At 35.8% G+C, this 20854-nt stretch overlaps 2 protein-coding genes across 6 annotated transcripts in view; both read left to right on the forward strand.

The window, feature by feature from the left end:
• LOC134845429 (dynein regulatory complex subunit 2-like) overlaps nt 1-20854 on the forward strand; it is a 442061-nt gene that overhangs the window by 394575 nt on the left and 26632 nt on the right. The gene's annotated exons all lie outside the window — the stretch shown is intronic.
• The window catches only part of LOC134845393 (neuronal acetylcholine receptor subunit alpha-9-like), a 34626-nt gene that overhangs the window by 4122 nt on the left and 9650 nt on the right, over nt 1-20854 (forward strand). For 2 of the 3 annotated variants that reach the window (XM_063862319.1, XM_063862317.1), the window contains 3 exons: nt 5728-6296; nt 18634-18770; nt 19068-20095. In XM_063862319.1, coding sequence (XP_063718389.1) covers nt 5728-6296; nt 18634-18770; nt 19068-20095 — 1734 coding nt within the window. The remainder of the gene's footprint in view (nt 1-5727; nt 6297-18633; nt 18771-19067; nt 20096-20854) is intronic. The other variant, XM_063862320.1, reaches the window with a different exon arrangement.

A 20854-nucleotide genomic window follows, 5' to 3' on the forward strand; every position in this document is an offset into this window, starting at 1 on the left:
AGATTTTTTCATTAAGTGACATTTCATTTAGTGAAGATTAAAATTTTTTATGATTTTTTCCAGTAATTCTTAAAATTTGATTCCCCGTTTAGTTCAATAAACAAAATTTCAATTGGCGCAAAAAAGACCCCTGAGGGATGGAAGGATCTTGGCCTAGACTGTGTTTTTTTCACATATCTCGCCGTGCGTAATCTTCATCTAAATAAAGTTTTCGCACAATTAAGCAAAGATAGCGCCATGCTGAAGCTTTTACTTCAGTTTTGGCTGTTTCTTAACTATTGATAAACATTTATGATCAGGTGGTACTGAGTAAGTTATTGCAGATGATTGTTGGACCTGCGAAAATTACTGTCGGACCAGCGATAAGCAAGGGTATTTAAAAAATTGCCAATCATTTTTTCCCCGAAATTCAAAGAGTTTTAAGGGTATCTAGTTTTTTTCCTTGAAATTCGTAAGTTGAGATTTGTAAGACTCTTATTTAGGTCTTGGTGATTTATTTACCTATTGATCCAGTTTTCTCAAGTTGGGTTAATGTTATCAAAAAGCGCCAATCATAAATCGTTTTAGAAATTCAAAGAGCTTAAAGTGCATCTATTTCCTTGAAATTCGAAAGTTCTGAAAGATTTTTTTTTCGTTAACTTGTAATTTTTTTCCGTGTCCCTTCATTACTCGTTTCCAACAGTCAATCGGCTATGTTTAAAATACAACTCCATGTTTTTTTATGTTTCCATGCGTGCATTACTTTCGCAGCTAGTGTATTAGTATGAACAAATGAAAATGTTCATTGAAATTGGAAAGTGTTCACTTATTTGGTGGCACTTCTGCTATAATCACGCTCTAGCATTGGAAATTTCATAGCGTTTGTTCTCTGCTTTTAGAGCTGATTTTGTCGTGTCCCCGCAGTGTTTGCGAAGCGAAGCGTTGACTCTGTGTAAAATCTAATAAACGAATTCTTTTATTTAGATCCCTTGTTTTTAGTCGCTCCTTTTTTCTGTTTTTGATTTCTGATGGCTATTTCAAAATTATTTATTAGTTGAAAAGCAAATTGAGCTGTCCAAAAAAATCACGGCGGATTTAGTTTTTGACTCATTTTTTTCAATTTGGGTCAGTTTTGTAAAAAAAAATGGCAATCATAAGATATTATTGAAATTCAAAGTTTAAGCATGAAGCTCGCAGCTTTAATCATCAGTTTTTTTTGGCTCTCTTCACTTTTTATAGATGGCTTCATCTTTTTTTGAATTCATCAACTCTTTTACAGTTGTTTGCTGAGGAAATATCTGAAGAGCATATGAATTAGGCTCCTCATCTGTAGTCAAATAGAATGTCTTATAGACAGGGTTATAAATCTAGCCTAAATCTGATTATTTGGAGGTTTTGTTTTGGTTCAGTTTCGATGTCTAAAATTTGTGGCCTGTTAAAAGTTTCACTACAAACGAAGGGTAAACAACTTTTTTGATGAAAAGTTTGTAAGTTGGAAGCTCGAGGTCAATGATAATTGCGCAGTAAGTGTAATAATTTGCAATATCCAGATGTTTGCGTATCGTTTTTAATCAATTGGCTTATATCTTTTGGCCTAGTACTGACTACCTTAGATTTAAGTTAAATTTTTTAAACACATGTTTGAAAATGGATATAACACGGGATATGAATTATAATTTACGACTTTTTTCTGGTTTTGACATATTGTCCTTTAAGTGTCAGTCAGGGTTTTTGCAAGTGTATTAGTGCGAACCTTTTTTTCCAACCTAAGTCGCAAATTCTGGTGCTACTTTTGGTGCACTTTTACAGATTTTCCATAGAATGTGCTTTGACATTCGAATAGTAATAAGTTAACATAGTTGATGCATTTTTGATTCACCAAACGAACCGAAAAAAAAACGATTTGTTTCAAACAATTTATCTCGCAATTTTTTGAAATGCATAATTTATACACAATGTGGCTTTATGCATTGCGATTTGTTACATTTAAAGTTAGTATAGATGCCTTCAGTTTGTTATATTCTAAATTAATACTTGCAAAATTGAGTCTATTTGTGTTTGGTGCCACTTTTGCTGACTCGCATTGCAATTTAATACTATAGGTAGCGGTTTTCTTCGTGACCAGTGTTTGTCGGTTGTTACGTTTGAGTGGCTAGTGCGTGAGACTCTAAATACCTTGATTGCAGTTGGTCGCAGATTCGAATACTACACGTATCCGAGTTTTTGCTAATTCGAGGCTGATTTCTATTTCTTATTTCACTTGATAAAGATGCTTTTTGTTCTCGCAAGAGTTTGCGAAGCGCAGCTTCGCCTCTGTGTCTAATGAAAAATTGCAAAACTCCTGACAGGCACTGTTGGTTGTTTTTTGACACTGTTTCTGAAATTGTATTCGTTTGTTTTTCGATTTTGTTTTCTGTCTCATTTTCTATTCACTAGCTTGAAATGCTGGGTTTGCGTTGTATAGCAAGTGACGTGAAGCTCCATATCGCCTCTCAGTCAGAAATTTTGAAATAAATCTCGAAATGGTGATATGTGCCTGTTGTTCCGACTTTCGTTACGAAAGTAACGGAATATTTGTGCTCGGGGTGGGTTTTTTTCTTCAGACAAATGTCGACTTTTTAACTTGCCATTTTTGACGGAATTTTTAACATCATTCGAAAGCTATTGTTGTCCTAAGCTTCAATCTGAAAAGATATTTCACCTGTGATCTTTTTTCGTTAAGTTATGGGGGTTTGAAGATTGCCATTTAGGACAAATAACGCGCGATATGTTTCGCGCTATTAACGCGTAAGCGAGTCTTAATCCGCCTTAGAAAGCGTTCCAAATTAGTTCAAGGAAACTTATATGCCATAATTGATTTGTTAATAAGAGCAAAATTTATCACTTTTTACTCAATATGGCATGTGGGGGGATGTTTTTCATAAGAAGTTTCAAATTATAGAAAAAACTTAATCTATTATATATTTAAATGCGGGCTTCACTATCTCGCCATGTTTAAGCTTTTTCAACGTATTATTTTTGCATGTTTAAGCTATATCGTATATTGCAATGGTTAAGATTTTTTTCGATTTTCTTATTTGATGTTAGTGGTTTTTTTTACCGGGTTTAAATTAAGCAGCCCAAAATCGAATTTTGAATGCCCGAATCATTTTAGTTAACGAGATAAGATGATTTTTGAGATGTTTTCAAAAATTTTCAGAAATTTCAAATAACAAAATATTTTACAAGACTTGAAGTTCCCAACCCTGTAGTTGGGTGCTGTCACAGTACTCTAAGGAGTTACAAATCTTGCCTCCAAATATGACTGTTCAAATTCTTGCAGTTTTCGAGATATGACGTTTTTTGTGATTTTTTCAAAAATTTTCAGGAAACTTAAATTATTATTAGTTTTTAAAAATCTGAAATTCCCAACCCTGTAGTCAGGTCCTGTCAGAATAGTCACAAAGATTGCGAATATTGCCTCCAAGTATGACTGCTCAATTCTTTGTAGCTTTCGAGATCTGACGTTTTTTGTGATTTTTCAAAAATTTTCAGAAAACTTAAGAAAGTTTAAAATAATTATTTTTCAAAATTTGAAATTTCAAACTCCATAGTTCGGTGTTGTCAGGGTACTATAAAGAGTTGCAAATCTTACCACATGCGACTGCTACACGCGACTGCTCAAATGCTTTTAGTTTCCGGGATGTGACGTTTTTTGATTTTTTCAAAATATCTCGAAGAACTTATCTACAAGGAAATTCAAAAAATTTGAAACTATAAACTTGATGAAGATACAACTTTATTGTCAGCGTACACCCAGGCGTCTCAAATCTTGCCTCTTAATATGAATGCTCAAATCCGTTTACTTTCCGAGAAAAGACGTTTTCTTTAAAAAAAATTTTCGGGAAACTTAGGTTTAAAAAAATTCACAAAATTTTGGATTCCTAACCCTATAGTAGGGTGCTCTCAGGGACTCTCAGTGGTTGCAAGACTGGCCTCCGAATTTCTCCTGAGGCCCACTAAGTTTTCGAGATGACGCTTTTAAAATGGGAATTAAAAAAATTTGAAAGATCGAAATTACCAACCCTGTAATTGGGTGCAGTCAGAGTACACTAAAAGTTTGCAGATGTTGTTTCCAATATATGCGGTTTTTCATGAGCTGTAGAAATTTTTCGAAGCACCGAAGGTGCGTTAAACGCTAGTTTTATTTAAATACATTTAAGTTTTCCATATTATTACTGCTCCATAGACCTTAAAAGGCAGTCAGAACATTCAGGACTTCGCCCTGATACGAGCAGTCCTGTACTGAAATTAGCTATCGTTACCAAATCGGAATGTAGACGGGGGCGTTCAACAGTGCCGAAGTACAACAGTGCCGAAAATGGCGGGAAAATTTCAGAATAATTTACACGCATTTTCTAGAGAGCGGGAAATTACTGACGCTAATTATCAAAGAAAATCACTCCAATTTTGGCGCCAATAAGTCTGCAACTGCTAATTAAACAATTATTTTGGCGCCAAAACGTCTAAATTGCAAATTTTCTCGCTCAAAAGCTTAAAGTTTTACTCAAGATTGTAAACGATCGCTGTTTAATTTTTGGTTGCCGCACTTAATATGTTGAAATTTGTTCAAATATTCGGCACTGTTGAACAAAGTTTTCATTTTCGGCACTGTTGAACAAAGTTTTCATTTTCGGCACTGTTGAACAAAGTTTTCATTTTCGGCACTGTTGAACAAAGTTTTCATTTTCGGCACTGTTGTACTTCGGCACTGTTGTACTTCGGCACTGTTGTACTGCTCCATGTAGACTTGAGTTTAACAACTAGTCATTCGATAGCTTGATTAATAATAACTTCAAATTTATTAGCTTCTCCGACACACTTGTCTTAGAAGTAACGACTGCACTTGGAACATAAAGGGCCTATGTTTTGTCGGCTGGGTTTTCTTTTCGCCGACTTTTCTTGTTCTGTAAGCAATGTTCATAAATATGATTTCGGTTCATTTCGTGATCTGTAAATCAACTAAATCTGTATCTGATTTGTATAATTTCTTTTTTTTTGTTATTTTCCGTTGAAAGTGGTTATGGCTAATCTTTCATCGACGTAATGACTTAACTTTGCATATTTTGCAGTGAAAGTAGTTTTCATCTTTTTGTGAGTTTCCGGAGGGAAAGGGCGTAATAATTTACTATTTCAGAACTTAACAGCTCAATTTATACCAACATTTTTTTGGTTTTGGCTCATAGGGGGTTTGTCCAAGGCTCATTTTCCGCTCGACGAAATTTGTTTAACGCCAGTGGTTGTGTTGTTGGATATGTTTTGCTCAATTTGAACATCATTTGAGAAATTTATGTGGAAATTTTTGCAAATGTTATTTGACATTTTTCATTTTTTTTGACTTAGTGGCTTTCATTTTATTTTTCGTATGCTTGCTTGTAATGCGTTGTTTGTTTGATATGGCCTTTATTTGGAAAGTTTTTTTTAGCAACCAATACTTTGACTGAATTGGTATCAATAAAATCCCAAAAAAAATGTCAATCATGAAGTTTTGTTGAGGTTGTGTTTTGATTAAATAGTTTAAAGCTTTTGTTGATTGAGGTCATGGAGACTTTCCTAATTATCTCTTGGTTGTTTTTGTACCGACCACTGTAAGAAATTATCAGGAACTATGGCGTAGGAACATGCATACTGCGCTGCATGCAAAGCAAGCAAGCGGCTATCCTTGTGTGAGTTTTTATTGTTTGTCAAGTTAATGTATGTTTTTTGCAGACACAACAAATGACCCTGTTTCTGTGGCAACGCCAGACCTGGGTAGATGACTTTCTGGCCTGGAACCCGGCAGACTTCGGGGGCATAGATCAGCTGTTCATCAGTCCCACGAAGATATGGGTAAGTGACGTCATCTTCCAGAACAGTGTTGACGAGTTCGAACAGCTGAAGGACACGACCATCATCAAAGCACTGGTGCTGCACAGTGGCCAAGTGTACTTCTTCAGACCCACTCTGAAGTCCACAACGTGTAAGATGTCAGTCAGGTACTTCCCATACGACTCCCAGGTGTGCTCGTTTCAAGTAGGGTCCTGGATGCTGAGTGAGGACCAGGTAGACATCCAGATACTCGCCTTTGACTCGGCAGTATCTGGCTTTGTCACGCACCACGAGTGGCACCTGGCAGAACGCAGCACTTTCCGCTGCAGTCTCACTCTCCCTGTCAATGTGGGCACTCTCCAGAAGAACATGACCTTTCCCTTTCTGGAGTTCCTTTTTCTGTTCCAGAGGAAACCAGAATTCTTCGAAAAGAACCTCATCGTGCCCACCGCACTCATCTGCGCCCTCAGGTAAACACACAAAAACCTATCAATCTAATTTCCTATTTAGTCTAACGAGCTTATGAGCGTAGTGTACGGTCGGTGCATTTTTTAAAATTAAAGTTGCACATTTTAAAAGAAAAGATATGATTTATTTACGCAGATGTTGATCTAACTGAATCTTTGTCAAATTGCACTCTTTGCAGCCTGATATCTAAGAATAAATTATGCTTGAAAGTAAGAGCCATTGACATAAATTTAAAAGACAATTGAATGATGCTGCGCAGTGCCAAATTGGAATACCAAGTACCGTTTTCTAAAATAAATTTTACTGAGAGCTGCAATTCGACTATGCCTGGTGCTGCGAACCCCATCTGATGGTACAGAGACTGCACTCTAATCTAAACTCGGATCTGGGGCTGATCATTTTTAAAACAATTTTCATTGGCTCTTCCTCTGCCAATTTTCATTTTTATATAGCTTCTTTTCATAATATGAGATTGTTTTGAAAGTTAGTATCCTAACTAATCGAGACATTCGTAGCATATTTGTTAACCACGCTATAAAACCTCTCGTTAAACCATAAACTTTATGTTTATGTGAGGTGCGTTCCTTTGTGCCATTTTTGCTTGTCTCTGCGAAGTGCAACTTTGCCTCTGTGTCGCTTCTTTTGTTTGATTTTTACCCGTCAGATCAAGAAAGGAAGTCTAATTGGATGCTAGGAAAATTTACTGTTAGATTTCTTTCGTAATAATTTGGCTCTTCAGCCAAGTTTTACTGTTTTATGCAGATCTGTGAACTGTTTAATTTCAAACTAAGTATTATTGTACAGCACAGGTCGATTTTAAGCTCTTTTTCTACGTTCCCTCATTTCAAATTTTGTGTTTTGTTAAGCCACAAATGTTATTAAGTGTAAATGCGTGATGATACTATCTAATGTATGAAGTGATCTCTGTTAACGGCTATAATGAGCTTTTTCACCATGTAAAGCTTCAATTGCCCGGAAATTCGTGCCCAAAATATTTCTTTTGCGTGTAACTTTGGTTAGTTACGCTCGATTTTTATTATTGAGCTTTTTTATGAATTCTCTTATAGAGTTCTTGGTAATTTTTTTTTTGAGTTTTTTGAGTCCTAAAATTTGTTTACGCTCAAATTTGATTTTTCGCGGTTTGATTTTTATTAGGCTCACTTCGTTTACTTTGTTAAAAGGGAAGCAAATCCACTATCGAACAGCAAAACGTTCTAGTTTCGAAAGTTTCGAAATATCACAACTTTACCTATCGATGCAGTTTTTTTCGCATTTATCATTTTGCTTTAAAATCGAAAGTTGAAGTTTTTCAAAAGTTTTTTGTCTGTTTCCTTGCGTTCATGACTCTTTTCCAGCTGTATGTTGGCTGTTTTTTCTTTGGACATTAAAGTTATTGAAAGTCAATTTTTGCAAAGAGTTTTTGGCTGTTTTATGCACTTTTCACATTACTTTTGTGTTTAACATAGAATTTTTGTTTCGAAATTTTTATCCTATGTTTTGATGGTTCCAAATCACCTTATAGCACCTTATTTCTTCAGCCAACTCTTTTAACCCTATAGCTAGTGAACCCCACTACAGTTTTTATCCTTTTTAATACCAATTTTTAGAATCAAAGTGAAACTTAATTGAAAAAGATCGGAACGGAACCATGGCGTCGGTAAATATTAAAGCTTTAATTGAAAATTTTTTTGCGAACATGGGATAATATGCACGCTGCTTAATGCGCTTTAGATTTAAACAGAGTTGACCTTGTCAATAGTATAAACATTGATATGAACTTGCAAACCAATAGGACTGGCAAGCATCAAATTGATAGCCGAAAAAAAATAGATTTTCCAAAATTGAACATGATCTTGAACGAATTCCTGTCTATAATAGATTAATTGGTTAAATTGAAACATAAAATGAAAGGGAAACTGGTTGTGACCAAAAAAATTAATCGAATTCAAACTGTTGTCCTAATACAATCGTTTTAATGTACAACTTAATAACTGATTTTTTTTTCGGCTAATTGGCTGCTTTTCTATTCAAAAGACTGAGTATAATGTTTCTAGTGGTAAAGCAAACTCGTGGTTTGTTTCGTACTCATTTTTAAGTACGACTTCCGCAATTTTGACATCGATGAAAAAAATATCCAGACAAATGCGCTTTAGGTTCAGCGGCCTGCTCAAAATCAGCAAATTTTTTTCAGCTCTACTATTGTCTGAACCGATAATACTTTTTTTAACTCTTATTTGGCCGGAGAGCTTATATGCAAGCAGGGGCCATTGCTGAAAGATCAACATGTATAGAGTTGAGTTGATGAATCATTTTATCTGGCCTCAATTAGTAAAAGTAAATGAAATAATTTTATGGCTGATGAAGGGACATAATTTGAAGCAAACTATCGGTATCAAACGGGGTTACTTGGTTGTGGGTATCTTCTTACTGATTAAATGGGGGTGAAAAATAAGGATTTAAATAACATGGGGTTGGAAAGTAGGACACCCTTTTTGATCAGTTTTTTTTTCATACTAATTCATTTTTCTGCGATTAGAAGAGGATCTAATAAAAGGCTATCAGGCCTGTCTAGGCCAAGTTCGTTTGAATTATTCACCTCTTTCCAGGCTGAGTTATTTTTATAAGCGAAGCTGTTTTTTTCATTTTTACGTGGTGCCATTATTGCTGCCAAAATTGGTCTGGCTGTGGTAGACATGAACCTAAAGATCAAGTTAGAGCTTGCCATCATGCACTATCCTTACCATTGCGTTCGATCGTTTATACGAGCTGATGATCTCAAACTGAACACCTCACCTCTCTATGCTATGCTAAAAAGAAGTAGATTTGCCCTCCCCAATTTTAAAAGTGCAAATGGTTAAAAATTTCTGCTGATTTATGTTTTTGAAAATCGATCTAATTTCCAGTTTTCCCAATGATAAGATTTTAAAATTACTTTGATCCAGCTTTTCCAATTTGTTTGAGCTTGGTCAAAAAGTGTGATTTCAAAAAATTTAAATGGCTTTATATTATTAGAATTTCATATAAGATTCGAAAAGTTGAAGGAAATTAATGTAAGCTCTTAATCAGCAGCGGATTTAGAAACGGCGGGCGGTACTTTTTTTGCACAATGTTTGGACAAAATTGTTTCTGTCTCATTATGTAAATAGCACGAGTCGTATATATTCTTAAAGAAAGCACATTCAATTTGGCATACTTTATCCAAAAAGCCAGGTTTATTGCGGCAGGCAGCGCGCTCAATCGCCCGGTATGTTAAATTTAATTTTTCAAGGTAGTTTCTGTTTTTTATCCTGTATTATAAGCCCCTTGTGCCCAAAATCTTGGTTCAAATGGCAATTAGCGACGTGAAGCCACTAATTAAGATCGTGTTTTTTTTCTCAGAGCAGCCGTGGGCGAGTGGGTAAGACGTGCTGCCTTTAACACAAAGGTCGGGGGTTTGAATCCGCTTACGTTGCGGTAGGAGGGTTCCCAGTATATATATAAACTGCAACGTTTGTTCTCTTGTTAAAGTGTTCAGATGACGCATAAAACTTTAATGATTTCAATTCATAAAAGAATTTTGTTTTTCAAAAACTTGTTTAGTGATTTAGTTTTCTTCAGTTTAAAAAGCATAATTACTTGAAACTCGAATCATTGGAGTTATACTTCGTTTTCATCAAAGCTGGCTATCAAAATTGTTTTAACAGCGCAAATGACGCGGAGTTCCGGTACGCATATGTGTTGAACAGTTTAACACAGATTGCAACCTAAGTTTTGGTCGCACCTCAAACCATCAAACTGCAACTTCATGCTCGAAGCGATTTGCTCTTTTAATCTAGTCTGGGTATAACCGGTCATGCTTACTGAAATGACTTAGAAAAAAAAACCATCAAAGGGAGATTTCACACTCTGATGATGTATAAATACGTGAATTGAATTTTTATTCGCTTAGCGACACTTAATGTTTCTGTTGCTCTCGTTTTTCGGTTATATGTTTGGTAAGTCTCCATTCTTAATTTTTCAATAAAAACGGGACTAAGTGCTGCTTATTGAAGCTTAGAAATAAAGCTTTAGTAATTGAAGCACAGATGTGTGCAACTGAGCAAGGAAACCGGCGGTGCTTTTGAATGAACGATGAACAGTAAATCATGTTTTCCCCTTTAAGTTTGACTGTGACTTAGAAATAATTTCCCCGTTCACTATATTAAATGGGATGGTCTTTGGGATTAGTTGTATTCATTGTAAACATTTTGTCATATATTGGCTCCAATCCCAGTTTTTTCAAGCATGCAATCCCAGTGTTTTCACGCTCCGACTGAAGTGTGAAAGTCTTTGAACTGGTAAAAGTCTTGGTAGAAAAGAGGTTTCATTGAAGATTGAAACCTCTTTAGGTAGTTCTGGTAGATTCGATTTTGGTAGTTTTTCGCATGTGCAAAAAGCCTGACTCGAAAACCTTGAACTTAAAACAATTTTTTTTGAAAAAAAATTTGACCAAATAATTGCGTTTTTTTGGCGCGCGCTCCCTTCTCAAACTTAGTATTATCGTAGGAGCGCGCGCCGAAAAAACGCAATTTTTTAAAAGTGCTCAAAACGTTTTTTGGGGTCCATTTAAAAGTGCTCTTTGGAGAAATTTGGCTACCAGAATTGATTTTCTGCGGAGAAAACTTTATCCCTCCAGAAGCACCCAGGATATACTAACTTTGAGGGGGAGTGCGTCAAAACTCTCAAAAAAACTGCCAAGAACTGGCGTTACCGAAACGGCTACCGCTTCAGATTAGAAATCGTATCTGAATTCGATAGTTATTTTTAGTGATATGGGCAAAATGGGTAAAGTAGCTAGGCCAATTGGTTTTTCAGTTTTAACTACTGGATCCTCGGGAGTTCAATCTTGTTTGTTTTGATATTTAAACCTCTGCTGAATGGCGAAGATTAGACTAATTTTGCTGAATGTATGCCTCTTCTTTTTCTGAGCAGCATTTTTGTCTCTCCTGAATAAACAAGTGAGGCTATTGTACTCGCGGGGGTGGAACTGAAAGGATTTTTTACGAGAGCGACAGTGCTGAAGTAATTACTCTTTGAGCATGGTTAATTCGCTCTAGCTGGCAATGTTTTGTTCAGTATCTTCTCACATGAGTAGAAGGAGTCTGCAGTAGGATTCCAGAATGAACAAACTAGTTTATAGTTTTGTTTGATCTAAGAGCGCCATGAGAATGAAAGTGCCCCTATTAGAGTACTGTCGGTCGAATTTGTAGCTATCAAAACAGTTCAGTCATTAAGTAACCTTCTGCTAAATTAGAAGATCAAAATTGCCTCCATGAGTCTCGAGGGAGTAGCATTGGTTAATATGGTATCCATTTCACTTCCTCGCTGCCTCTTTATTCACTCTACCCTTCTTTCACTTGGGGCCAAATCCTGGGCCAGTGATTTGTTTCGCGTCAGTTTGTTTTGCATTATTTAAGATGCTTGCGGCGTTTTTAGTGGAAAGCCAATATGAAATATGCAAGTAGTTCAGTCCATTGAATCTATTGAATTTATTAGCAGCAAAACTTTCCCAATCGGTGCTGTAGATACAAGGAGCTTGCTCAAGATTGTTTTTTGGATAAAATTTGTAAAGATGGGCAAAATGTATAAAAACAGTCAGCAACTGATAGGTGAATTCAAGGATTGATTTTGCACGAAGCATGCTCTCTTTAAGAATTCCGAGACGGTCATTCTGCCCCAAAAAGGCATCCCTTTCAAGAACCTGATTTTTTTCAAAGACAGCGAAATGTCTAATGTAAAAGAAATATTTTGCTGAGCTTGTTTTATTTAAAAAAATTTTCTTAACCTTCGGCTCAATTACATTTTTTAAAATTCTTTTAATAATTTCTCAAATAGGAAAGTCAACTTTTTAGGATCCTATAAACCTATGAAAGTCAAACTATAGAATTCATCCTTTATGATAATCTTAAATACGCGTGCCTGAATAATCGGTTTTTGGAAAGAAAGAAATGATTTATTTCGCCAATGGATGGTCATAAAAATGCAGAAATGAAAGTAATTAAATATATGTTCGAATATATTTATGAATATGCACAACGATCTGTACAATATTGCTGGCGATAGACGAAATGCATAGATGATATTCTCTGCTGGTCAACCTCGAAGTTTTCTGAGTAAGGTAATTAAATTATTTAATGCTTAAAAGAAAGCAAGGCAGGCCGGTTACTGTGCAAGTAGCACAATGTTCCGACCAAAGTCTTAACAAAATAAAAAAAAACAGTTTTTTCAAATTAGTGTTGTTTTGAAATTTGTGTCCTGTGGTCTGATCAAAGAATCTGAGCGAAAAACTAAAGATTAGGCATAGTCATAGTAAAATAAGCAAATTGAAAAACAAATTTTGTTGAAAAAAAAATGACTCGAAAAACAAACAAAAAACACACAGTGAGGCCAAACTGTGCTTTTTGGGAAATGTTAGCGGATTCCGCAACCAGGACGCTCACTTTGTTCGTCCTTAATTCTTTCATTTTTTATCGTTCCGACTAAATTTCAAAATGTTTAAAGACTTGTCTCTGGAATCCAGGAACATTCAGACGCAAACTTGTGCGCCTATCCAGTGCTTAGTTTGGCCTCGTAAGGCAGTCAAAACTTTTTAAACTTGCGATAGCAAAGGTATTGCAATCGGGCACTTGACTTTTTTTCCCGTAAACAACTTTGCCAACAGATTTCAGCTGCATGCAGTAGACGCCATGCATGCTGTATGTGCGTCGAATATTTGCGCTCATTGGTCTCTTACTCTCACTGTTTATCCTTAAGAGTGTTACTCCAATAAATTCGCTATTTTGCATAATAATGTTTACATGATATTTCTTTGGTATTTTTTTTTTGAATTTTCGACTTCGCCGTTTTCGGTTTACATTGTGTCGGCTTAGTTTCCGTTTTGTTTTTGCCATTCAACTAAATCGCTTTTTTGATTTTTAGTTATAATAATATAGTGCTTTTAATGCTCTGTTTCACCTCTGATGTTTCGTTGTATTTTTTAAACCTTGACATCATAAATATTTTTTTGTTTTTTTTTAAATAAAAATTTCGGCCTCAGTTTTATCGGCTTAGTGAGCTAGTTTCTAGTCATTTCAATTGAAACAATTTTTATGCTCGTCTGTGGATCGAACAAAATGCTAAACATCATAATAGAAATTATAATTCAAACTTTTCTTGACAACTTTTTGTCGCCTTTTTGTGTTTGTTTCTTTTTTCGACTTGAAAGGTTTCGGCCTATATTATATTGGCCTTATATTGCGTCCTTCAACGTGCGAAAAAAGTGTTCGTGTGCGTGTCTGTGTTTTGAGGGCGAGGGGCTGAATAACTTTTTAATTACTTTTTATCAATTATTATTCTTTTTTTTGGGTTTCTTAGGTTTTGGGCTATACTTTATTGGCTTAGTTGTCTCTGCCAAGTTATTTGTTACCGCTTGGGAAATTATCTTCCGATACTAAATTCACATTTTGTTGTCTTGGCATGTTTTTGTTTGAAAACTAGCCTTAGATCTGATCCATTTTTTTCGACATTTTCGATTTTTTGTTGTGTTGTACCGCAAGTGGTGCGAAACTCAGCTTCGCCTCTGTGTTCAAATTTTGCAGTTTTTTGAATTTTTGATTCCAAAAAGGCGCTAAAATACTCAAAAAAACTAACGTTCTCGAGTAAATTTAAATTTTTTTGTTTTAAAAGAAGCTTTTAAGCAATTTAGATAAGCTTTTGTAAGGCCTCTCGCTCGCTTTGTTCGCTCGACTCAAGGTAAAAACCAAAAATTTCAACCGGTTTTTCTCGACACTAATCACGACTGTAAGGGTTTGAATATGATATATCACTCAACTCTCGAAGATTTTTTGTTGGGAGAGGAGGGATTGAAACGGTATTTATAGTTTTGGGAAGAAAATTGGTGAAGCTGCATGTTAAATGTTTTTTATTTGCATCTAGAGAAATCAGAGGTTGACGGAAATGGCTGGAAGTAATTTGCGTAAATTATCTGACCCGTTAAAAAAGGATCGATCAATATTGCCTATAATGAGATTTGTTCTCCTCGGGGTGTTTCAATTGCTTATGCAGTCTTCACCCACCTCTGAAATATTCAATTAACTGAGCCTAATTCGAATTGACTTCCAGATTGTCCTGCCATCTAATGCATGCAGATCCATTTATTGTGACATCTAATCCGTGATAAATCCAGCTCAGCCGTGAAATGAAAAGGTGTCACGTGTTCGCAAATGGCTTAAAGTTAGTCTCCGTATCAACCCATCAAGTGGAATTATTTTCATCGAATTCAGGAGCTCCCTGAAGGTGCCAATTGCACATGAGTTTTTATTTGATAGTGTTATTGTATCTTCTTTTTGTGGGAACGCCTTCAATTTTGGATGAGCTAGAATAATATAGTTTTTTATCCTGAAAAAGAAGAGGAAATTGAATTGCGACCGAACATGTTTTAGTGAGAGCCGGACAGTTTTAGCAGCCAGATTGTTGCATGATGGCCTTTTAAGATGGTCCACAAATTTTATAATCTCACCATAAAGAGGCACTTCTCTCATTTTTAAGGCAAATATGTTCAAGTTAATTGGTCTTTTGCTCGCGTATTTCCATAATCATTCATCCGATCCTTCTTTTTCATGTTTTTTTATGGAAAGTTGAGTATAATCAAGAGCGAATATTTTGCAAATGATTTTTTTCCTTGATTAAAAGTAGAGATCACATGCAGCTGTTTTTTGTCTATCTGATGTTTTTTCGTGATTAGCTTAGCCTGCATTGATTATTCTGAATCAACGCCCCTATCCAGAGTAAAAATTTATCATTGTTGTACATTTTCTGAGGCCCTCCTGATTTAATCTTTTGATAAAGGAATAGATGATAGCAATCTTTATTCAAAGTGAGAAATAGCGGAGAAATTGGTGCTCAAATATGCAGAGGCTATTTCTCGCTTTGAATTTCTTGGTCTGAATAAACAGAATCTATTTAATTTTGCGGTTTGTAAATGAGCTTAAAATACAAAATTCAGTTTTTCAAAATGCGAGTTGTATCGTCTGCTGGATGAGAGCCCATTAGTGGTATCATTTATTTTGCTTTAGCCAGTGATTCTGTGGTTCAAATCAAGTTACAAGTGTTCGAGTTTCAAAGCTAGAGCTGCTTGAACCTCAGCTTTTGAACCTATTTTTAATGCATGCACCCACAAAGCACTCAATAGATTTTGAGAAATGAAATTTTAGAATTTAGACTTTTTCAAAGAATTGAATTTATTTACGAACTGAAATTTAAGGTCCATGATCGTAGTTCAGACTCTTCTATACGTCGTGATAATTTTTTTCAGGAAGATCTGAAAATTTAGGCTCAAATTTGATTTTTTTTTGCGGTTTGTATTTTGATTTCTTTTAAGGTTAGTTCATTTCCTGCGTAAAACAGAAGCACGAAAAAACCTGATATATTTCTAGTTTCGAAAATGGATTTTTTCATATTTCCCAGCGGAATAAAAAAGTTGACCTATTGATCCGGTTTTCTGAAATTGAGTTAAATTAATCATAAAAGTGTCAATCATAAATTGTTCTAAAAATTCAAAGAGCTTTAAGAGCTTATATTTTTTCTTTGAAATTCGATAAATGCGATTTTTTTTCAAATAATGTTTCGGGTTTTTTTTGGTTTACTTGCGTTCATTGACTCTTTTCCAACAATTTGTTGGCAATGTTTTTCGAGCCTTCTCCAGACGGCGTTGAAGAGGCAGTCTGATGTTTTACTGTTGGGAAGCTCTAAATTAAACAAGGATAGCCGGTTGATGTCGAAGATGCACAGAATGTTCCGACCAAAGTAAATTATTAAAAAATATTAAAAATTCGTAAAGAGTATTTTTTTCTATCTTACTGTTATTTTTCTTGGTAAAGAGTGGCTGAATAAAATGGAAAATTGCCCTAATAGCTTAAAAAATGATCAATTTGTAGAAGAGTTAATTTGATGATGTCAGCCTCTCAGCAAATTTTTTCAGCTCAGCCTTAAATCAAAGATCTTCAGACAAATTTTCCTCGACACTGAGACAGCTTTTTTGATTTTTTTTTTGAGATTCCAAGTCACGACCAATAGGTCTTCAATATGATACTACACTAGACCCACCTACGAGCTTCCCTTGTTAGTCAAAATGTGCTGGAAAATTAAAAAAAACGAGCTCTACTCCAGCGTTTTTTCCGCTCTTTGAGAGTGGAGGGAACAACAAGGATAGCGGTTTGCAAGTTGCACAAAATTTTCGGAACAAACCGGCTTAAGTATAAAAGTTCGAAAAAAAATCATAAAAATTAGAATTAAAAATGTAGTTTAAATTTTAGTTGTACAAATTCACTCTTTTCCTACAAAGGACGGTGGAATTGGGTGAAAATGCAAGAAAATGGTACATGTTTGAAATAACTTAGTGTTAATCTATTATCTATTATATATTTAAATGCGGGCTTCACTATGTCACCATGTTTAAGCTTTTTCAACGTATTATTTTTGCATGTTTAAGCTATATCGTATATTGCAATGGTTAAGAATTTTTTTTTTCGATTTTCCGATTTGATTTTAGTAGTTATTTTACCAAGATTAAATTAAGCAGCCCAATATCGTATTAGGGGTGGCAAGTTTGGCCTCCAATTTTGAATGCTCGAATCATTTTAGTTAACGAGATAAGACGATTTTTGAGATTTTTTCAAAAATTTTCAGAAATTTTCAAATAAAATAATTTACAAAACTTGAAGTTCCCAACCCTGTAGTTGGGTACTTTTAGAGTACTATCAAAGATTGCGAATCTTGCCTCCAAATGTGACTGCTCAAATCCTTGTAGTTTTCGAGATATGACGTTTTTTGTGATTTTTTCAAAAATTTTCAGAAAACTTAAATTATTATGATTTTTTAAAAATCTGAAATTCCCAACCCTGTAGTTGGGTACTGTCAGAGTACTATCAAGGATTGCGAATCTTGCCTGCAAATTTGACTGCTCAATTCTTTGTAGTTTTCGAGATATGACGTTTTTTGTGTTTTTAAAAATTTTCTGAAAACTTAAATTATTATGATGTTTTAAAAATCTGAAATTCCCAACCCTGTAGTTAAGCCCTGTCAGAGTACTCTCAAAGATTATGAATCTTGCCTCCAAGTATGACCGCTGAATTCTTTGTAGTTTTCGAGATATGACGTTTTTTTGTGATTTTTTTCAAAATTTTTCAGAAAACTTAAATTATTTTTATTTTTTTAAAATCTGAAATTCCCAACCCTGTAGTTAGGTGCGGTCAGAGTAGTATCAAGGATTGCGAATCTTGCCTGCAAATTTGACTGCTCAATTCTTTGTAGTTTTTGACATATGACGTTTTTTGTGTTTTTAAAAATTTTCTGAAAACTTAAATTATTATGATGTTTTAAAAATCTGAAATTCCCAACCCTGTAGTTAAGCCCTGTCAGAGTACTCTCAAAGATTATCAATCTTGCCTCCAAGTATGACCGCTGAATTCTTTGTAGTTTTCGAGATATGACGTTTTTTGTGATTTTTTTTTAAATTTTTCAGAAAACTTAAATTATTTTTTTAAAATATGAAATTCCCAACACTGTAGTTAGGTGCTGTCAGAGTACTCTCAAGGAACGCGAATCTTTCCTCCAAGTATGATTGCTCAATTCTTTGTAGTATCGAGATGTGACGTTTCTTGTGATTTTTTCAAATTTTTCAGAAATTTAAAATTAATTATTTAAATTTGAAATTCCTAACGCAATATTTCGGTGTTGTCAGGTTACTCTAAAGAGTTGCAAATCTTGCCACTTGCGACTGCTAAACGCGACTGTTGAATTCCTAACCCTATAGTAGGGTGCTCCTAACCCTATAGTAGGGTGCTCTCAGGGACTCTCATTGGTTGCAAATCTGGCCTCCAATTTTCCCCAGAGGCCCCATTAAGTTTTCGAGATGACGCTTTTAAAATGGGAATTTAAAAAAATTAAAAAGTTCGAAATTACCAACCCTGTAATTGGGTGCAGTCAGAGTACACTAAAAGTTTGCAGATGTTGTTTCCTATATATGCGGTTTTTCATAAGTTGTCGAAAAGTTTCGAAGCACCGGAGGTGCGTTAAACGCTAGTTTTTAAGTTAAGAGTGGCTGATTTTGGTGAAAAATTGCAATAATAATAGTAGCTAAAACGATGATGAACTTGTAAAATTAAATTAACGAGGGCATCGTTTCAGCAAATTTCGTCTGATTTAATCTGAAAGTCGAAACTTCAGACCGATTTTTCTTGTCACCGAGACAGTTAGTGACTTGGCAAGAGCAATGATATTGACGAATATTTATTTTGTTTCAATGTCTTGCCTGTAATTTTAATTGTTCTTGCTTTGTTTCAGCATCGTGGCGTTCTTGCTGCCGAATGAGAGTGGGGAGAAAATAGGCTTCTCAATCACGGTGTTCCTGTCTCTGTGTGTTAATCTGGTCGTCATAACCAGCTACGTGCCAGCCAGCTCAGAATCATTCCCCATCATAGGCAAGTCACATCCAACTAACACTCGAAAGCAGCATTTCTGTTGTCTTTTCTTCATTTCTTCATTTTTTTTTATACATCAGGTATGCGAACCACTGACAGTTCAAAGGGTCCTCATTTGTTACTTACTTAACACAATATTTTAAGTCGACCCATTGTTTTTGTGTTTTGTTTTAAACTTGCCCTGAAAATCAGTTTGCTCGAACTAAAAGCAAATCCGCTTCTCCCTCGACAAAATTCTAGATCGGAGCTTGGTTGTACAGTTGAACAAAAATTATTCAAAACGAACGTCTGTTTCAGGACAGTACTACCTGACGTGTATCTTCCTTGTGGCAGTATCCATAGTGCTGACCACGTGCATTCTCTCAGTGCACTACTTTGGAGATCAGTACTTCATCAAGCCCCTGCCGAAGCCAATCAAAAAAGTTTTCTTCGAAGTATTGGGACCCCTAGTCGGCATGCAATGTCTCAAACTGTGGTCTTCGTGTGTTCCACCTGCATCCAGCGTATTACCCGCTGGCAGCAAGAGAAAGACGCCAATCAACATCAATTTGACACAGACCTGGAAAAACCATAAGAGCCAGACCAACAGCAAAACTGGAATGCAACGGAAGAACAATGGCAGGGTGCCTTCTTTCAGTGGCGGAGGAGCGCGAGCTAAGAACTCGGCCACTGTTTTGAGAAACTCGAAGGTATCTTCCACTACCAATCATTTCGACCCGCTTTTGCAATTGAACTCAACATCTTTCTACAGCGAAAACAAGTATCCGACAACAAGATCCAACCCATATACCTCATCGCCCGACAAACGGTCAGGATCCGCAAGTCACGACATGATATCGCATGTGGACCCACAAACACCTGAGAGTAATCACCAGCCACCGAAACAGAATAAGCTCACAAACTCATGCAATCATTCATCTTCGGCAATGTACATTTCTTCGAGTAATAGCAAAAACGCCCACAGTACTGCTCCCTTTCTCGATGGAGCAGAAAATCAGATTGAGATCGCAAATGTAACTTCAAGTTTCCTTGTGCTGCCACAACAGGACGGGAGTGTGTCTTCCGGAAGTGTGGAGCAGGAGCTAAACGTCGTCTCTCATCACACGAGGGCACGGTTTGGCATAGCTGGCACAAAGAGCCAACGCAGATCATCTTTTACTGAGAGATCGCGATCAGTTTCCCCGGTAACTATTCTGGACGACACGAACCATTGCGACGATGTCACGGGAAGACTTCCGTGTGCATTTAGTGGTCTGGTTTCGTCTTTTGATGACTTGAAGCGATCCCTGGTGAAAATAGAGCATTACCTGGAGACTGTTGCAAAGGTAATTACAGTTCCGAAGTTTCGTGTTGTAGAGTAATTCCCGAAGTGCAGCTTCGCCTCTGTGTTACACTTGCGAGAGCAAGTAAGTGTCTTGTAATCGGGAACAAAACTTTTTTCCCGTAAACACTTTTTTTTACAAATCTGTACCAAATTGCGAAGTTGCTTTTTTAGTGAATCTTAGCAACTTCGAGGCTCCTTCCCACTTGGCCTAGAGGTATTGTGGTTGCGTTTGTACCCTAAGGTATCTGGGGTTCGAGTCCCGGCAGGACCTTGTTTATATCAGTATGTATGAAATTGGAATTTTTTTTGTCTGAATTTCGTTTGTCTGCTGATGTTTTGTCGGCTTAGCTGGCACATCGGGATTTTTTGTGCTGTCAGCAATTTTTGTCGTACATGCAAAAATTGTTCATTTTCTCCTGTAATTTGTAAAATAAATAGCCCTGATGATGTAGATTTTCATTTGTTGTCTTGTTTTTTCGCTCAAAGCTTTATTCGACTCAAATGGTTTCGGCTTTGTATTATCAGTTTAGTTACCTTATCCTTGATTTTTGTTTAAAAAATTCATTTTGTTTTGCAATTTTTCAAATCTGAGCAACTTTATTGCTCAGTTTTTTATGGCATCAATTTCTTATGATATTTTTTTGTTTTCGGCTCAATGGGCACCTACCCAATTTTGTCGGCTTGGTGGCTGCTTGGTAAACACTTAAAAAAATTTATACAGGTGGTTCTGGTTTTTCTTAATTTATTTCTATTTTCAAGT

This window comes from Symsagittifera roscoffensis, chromosome 1 (genome assembly GCF_963678635.1).
Source record: "Symsagittifera roscoffensis chromosome 1, txSymRosc1.1, whole genome shotgun sequence".
Lineage (NCBI taxonomy): Eukaryota > Metazoa > Xenacoelomorpha > Acoela > Convolutidae > Symsagittifera > Symsagittifera roscoffensis.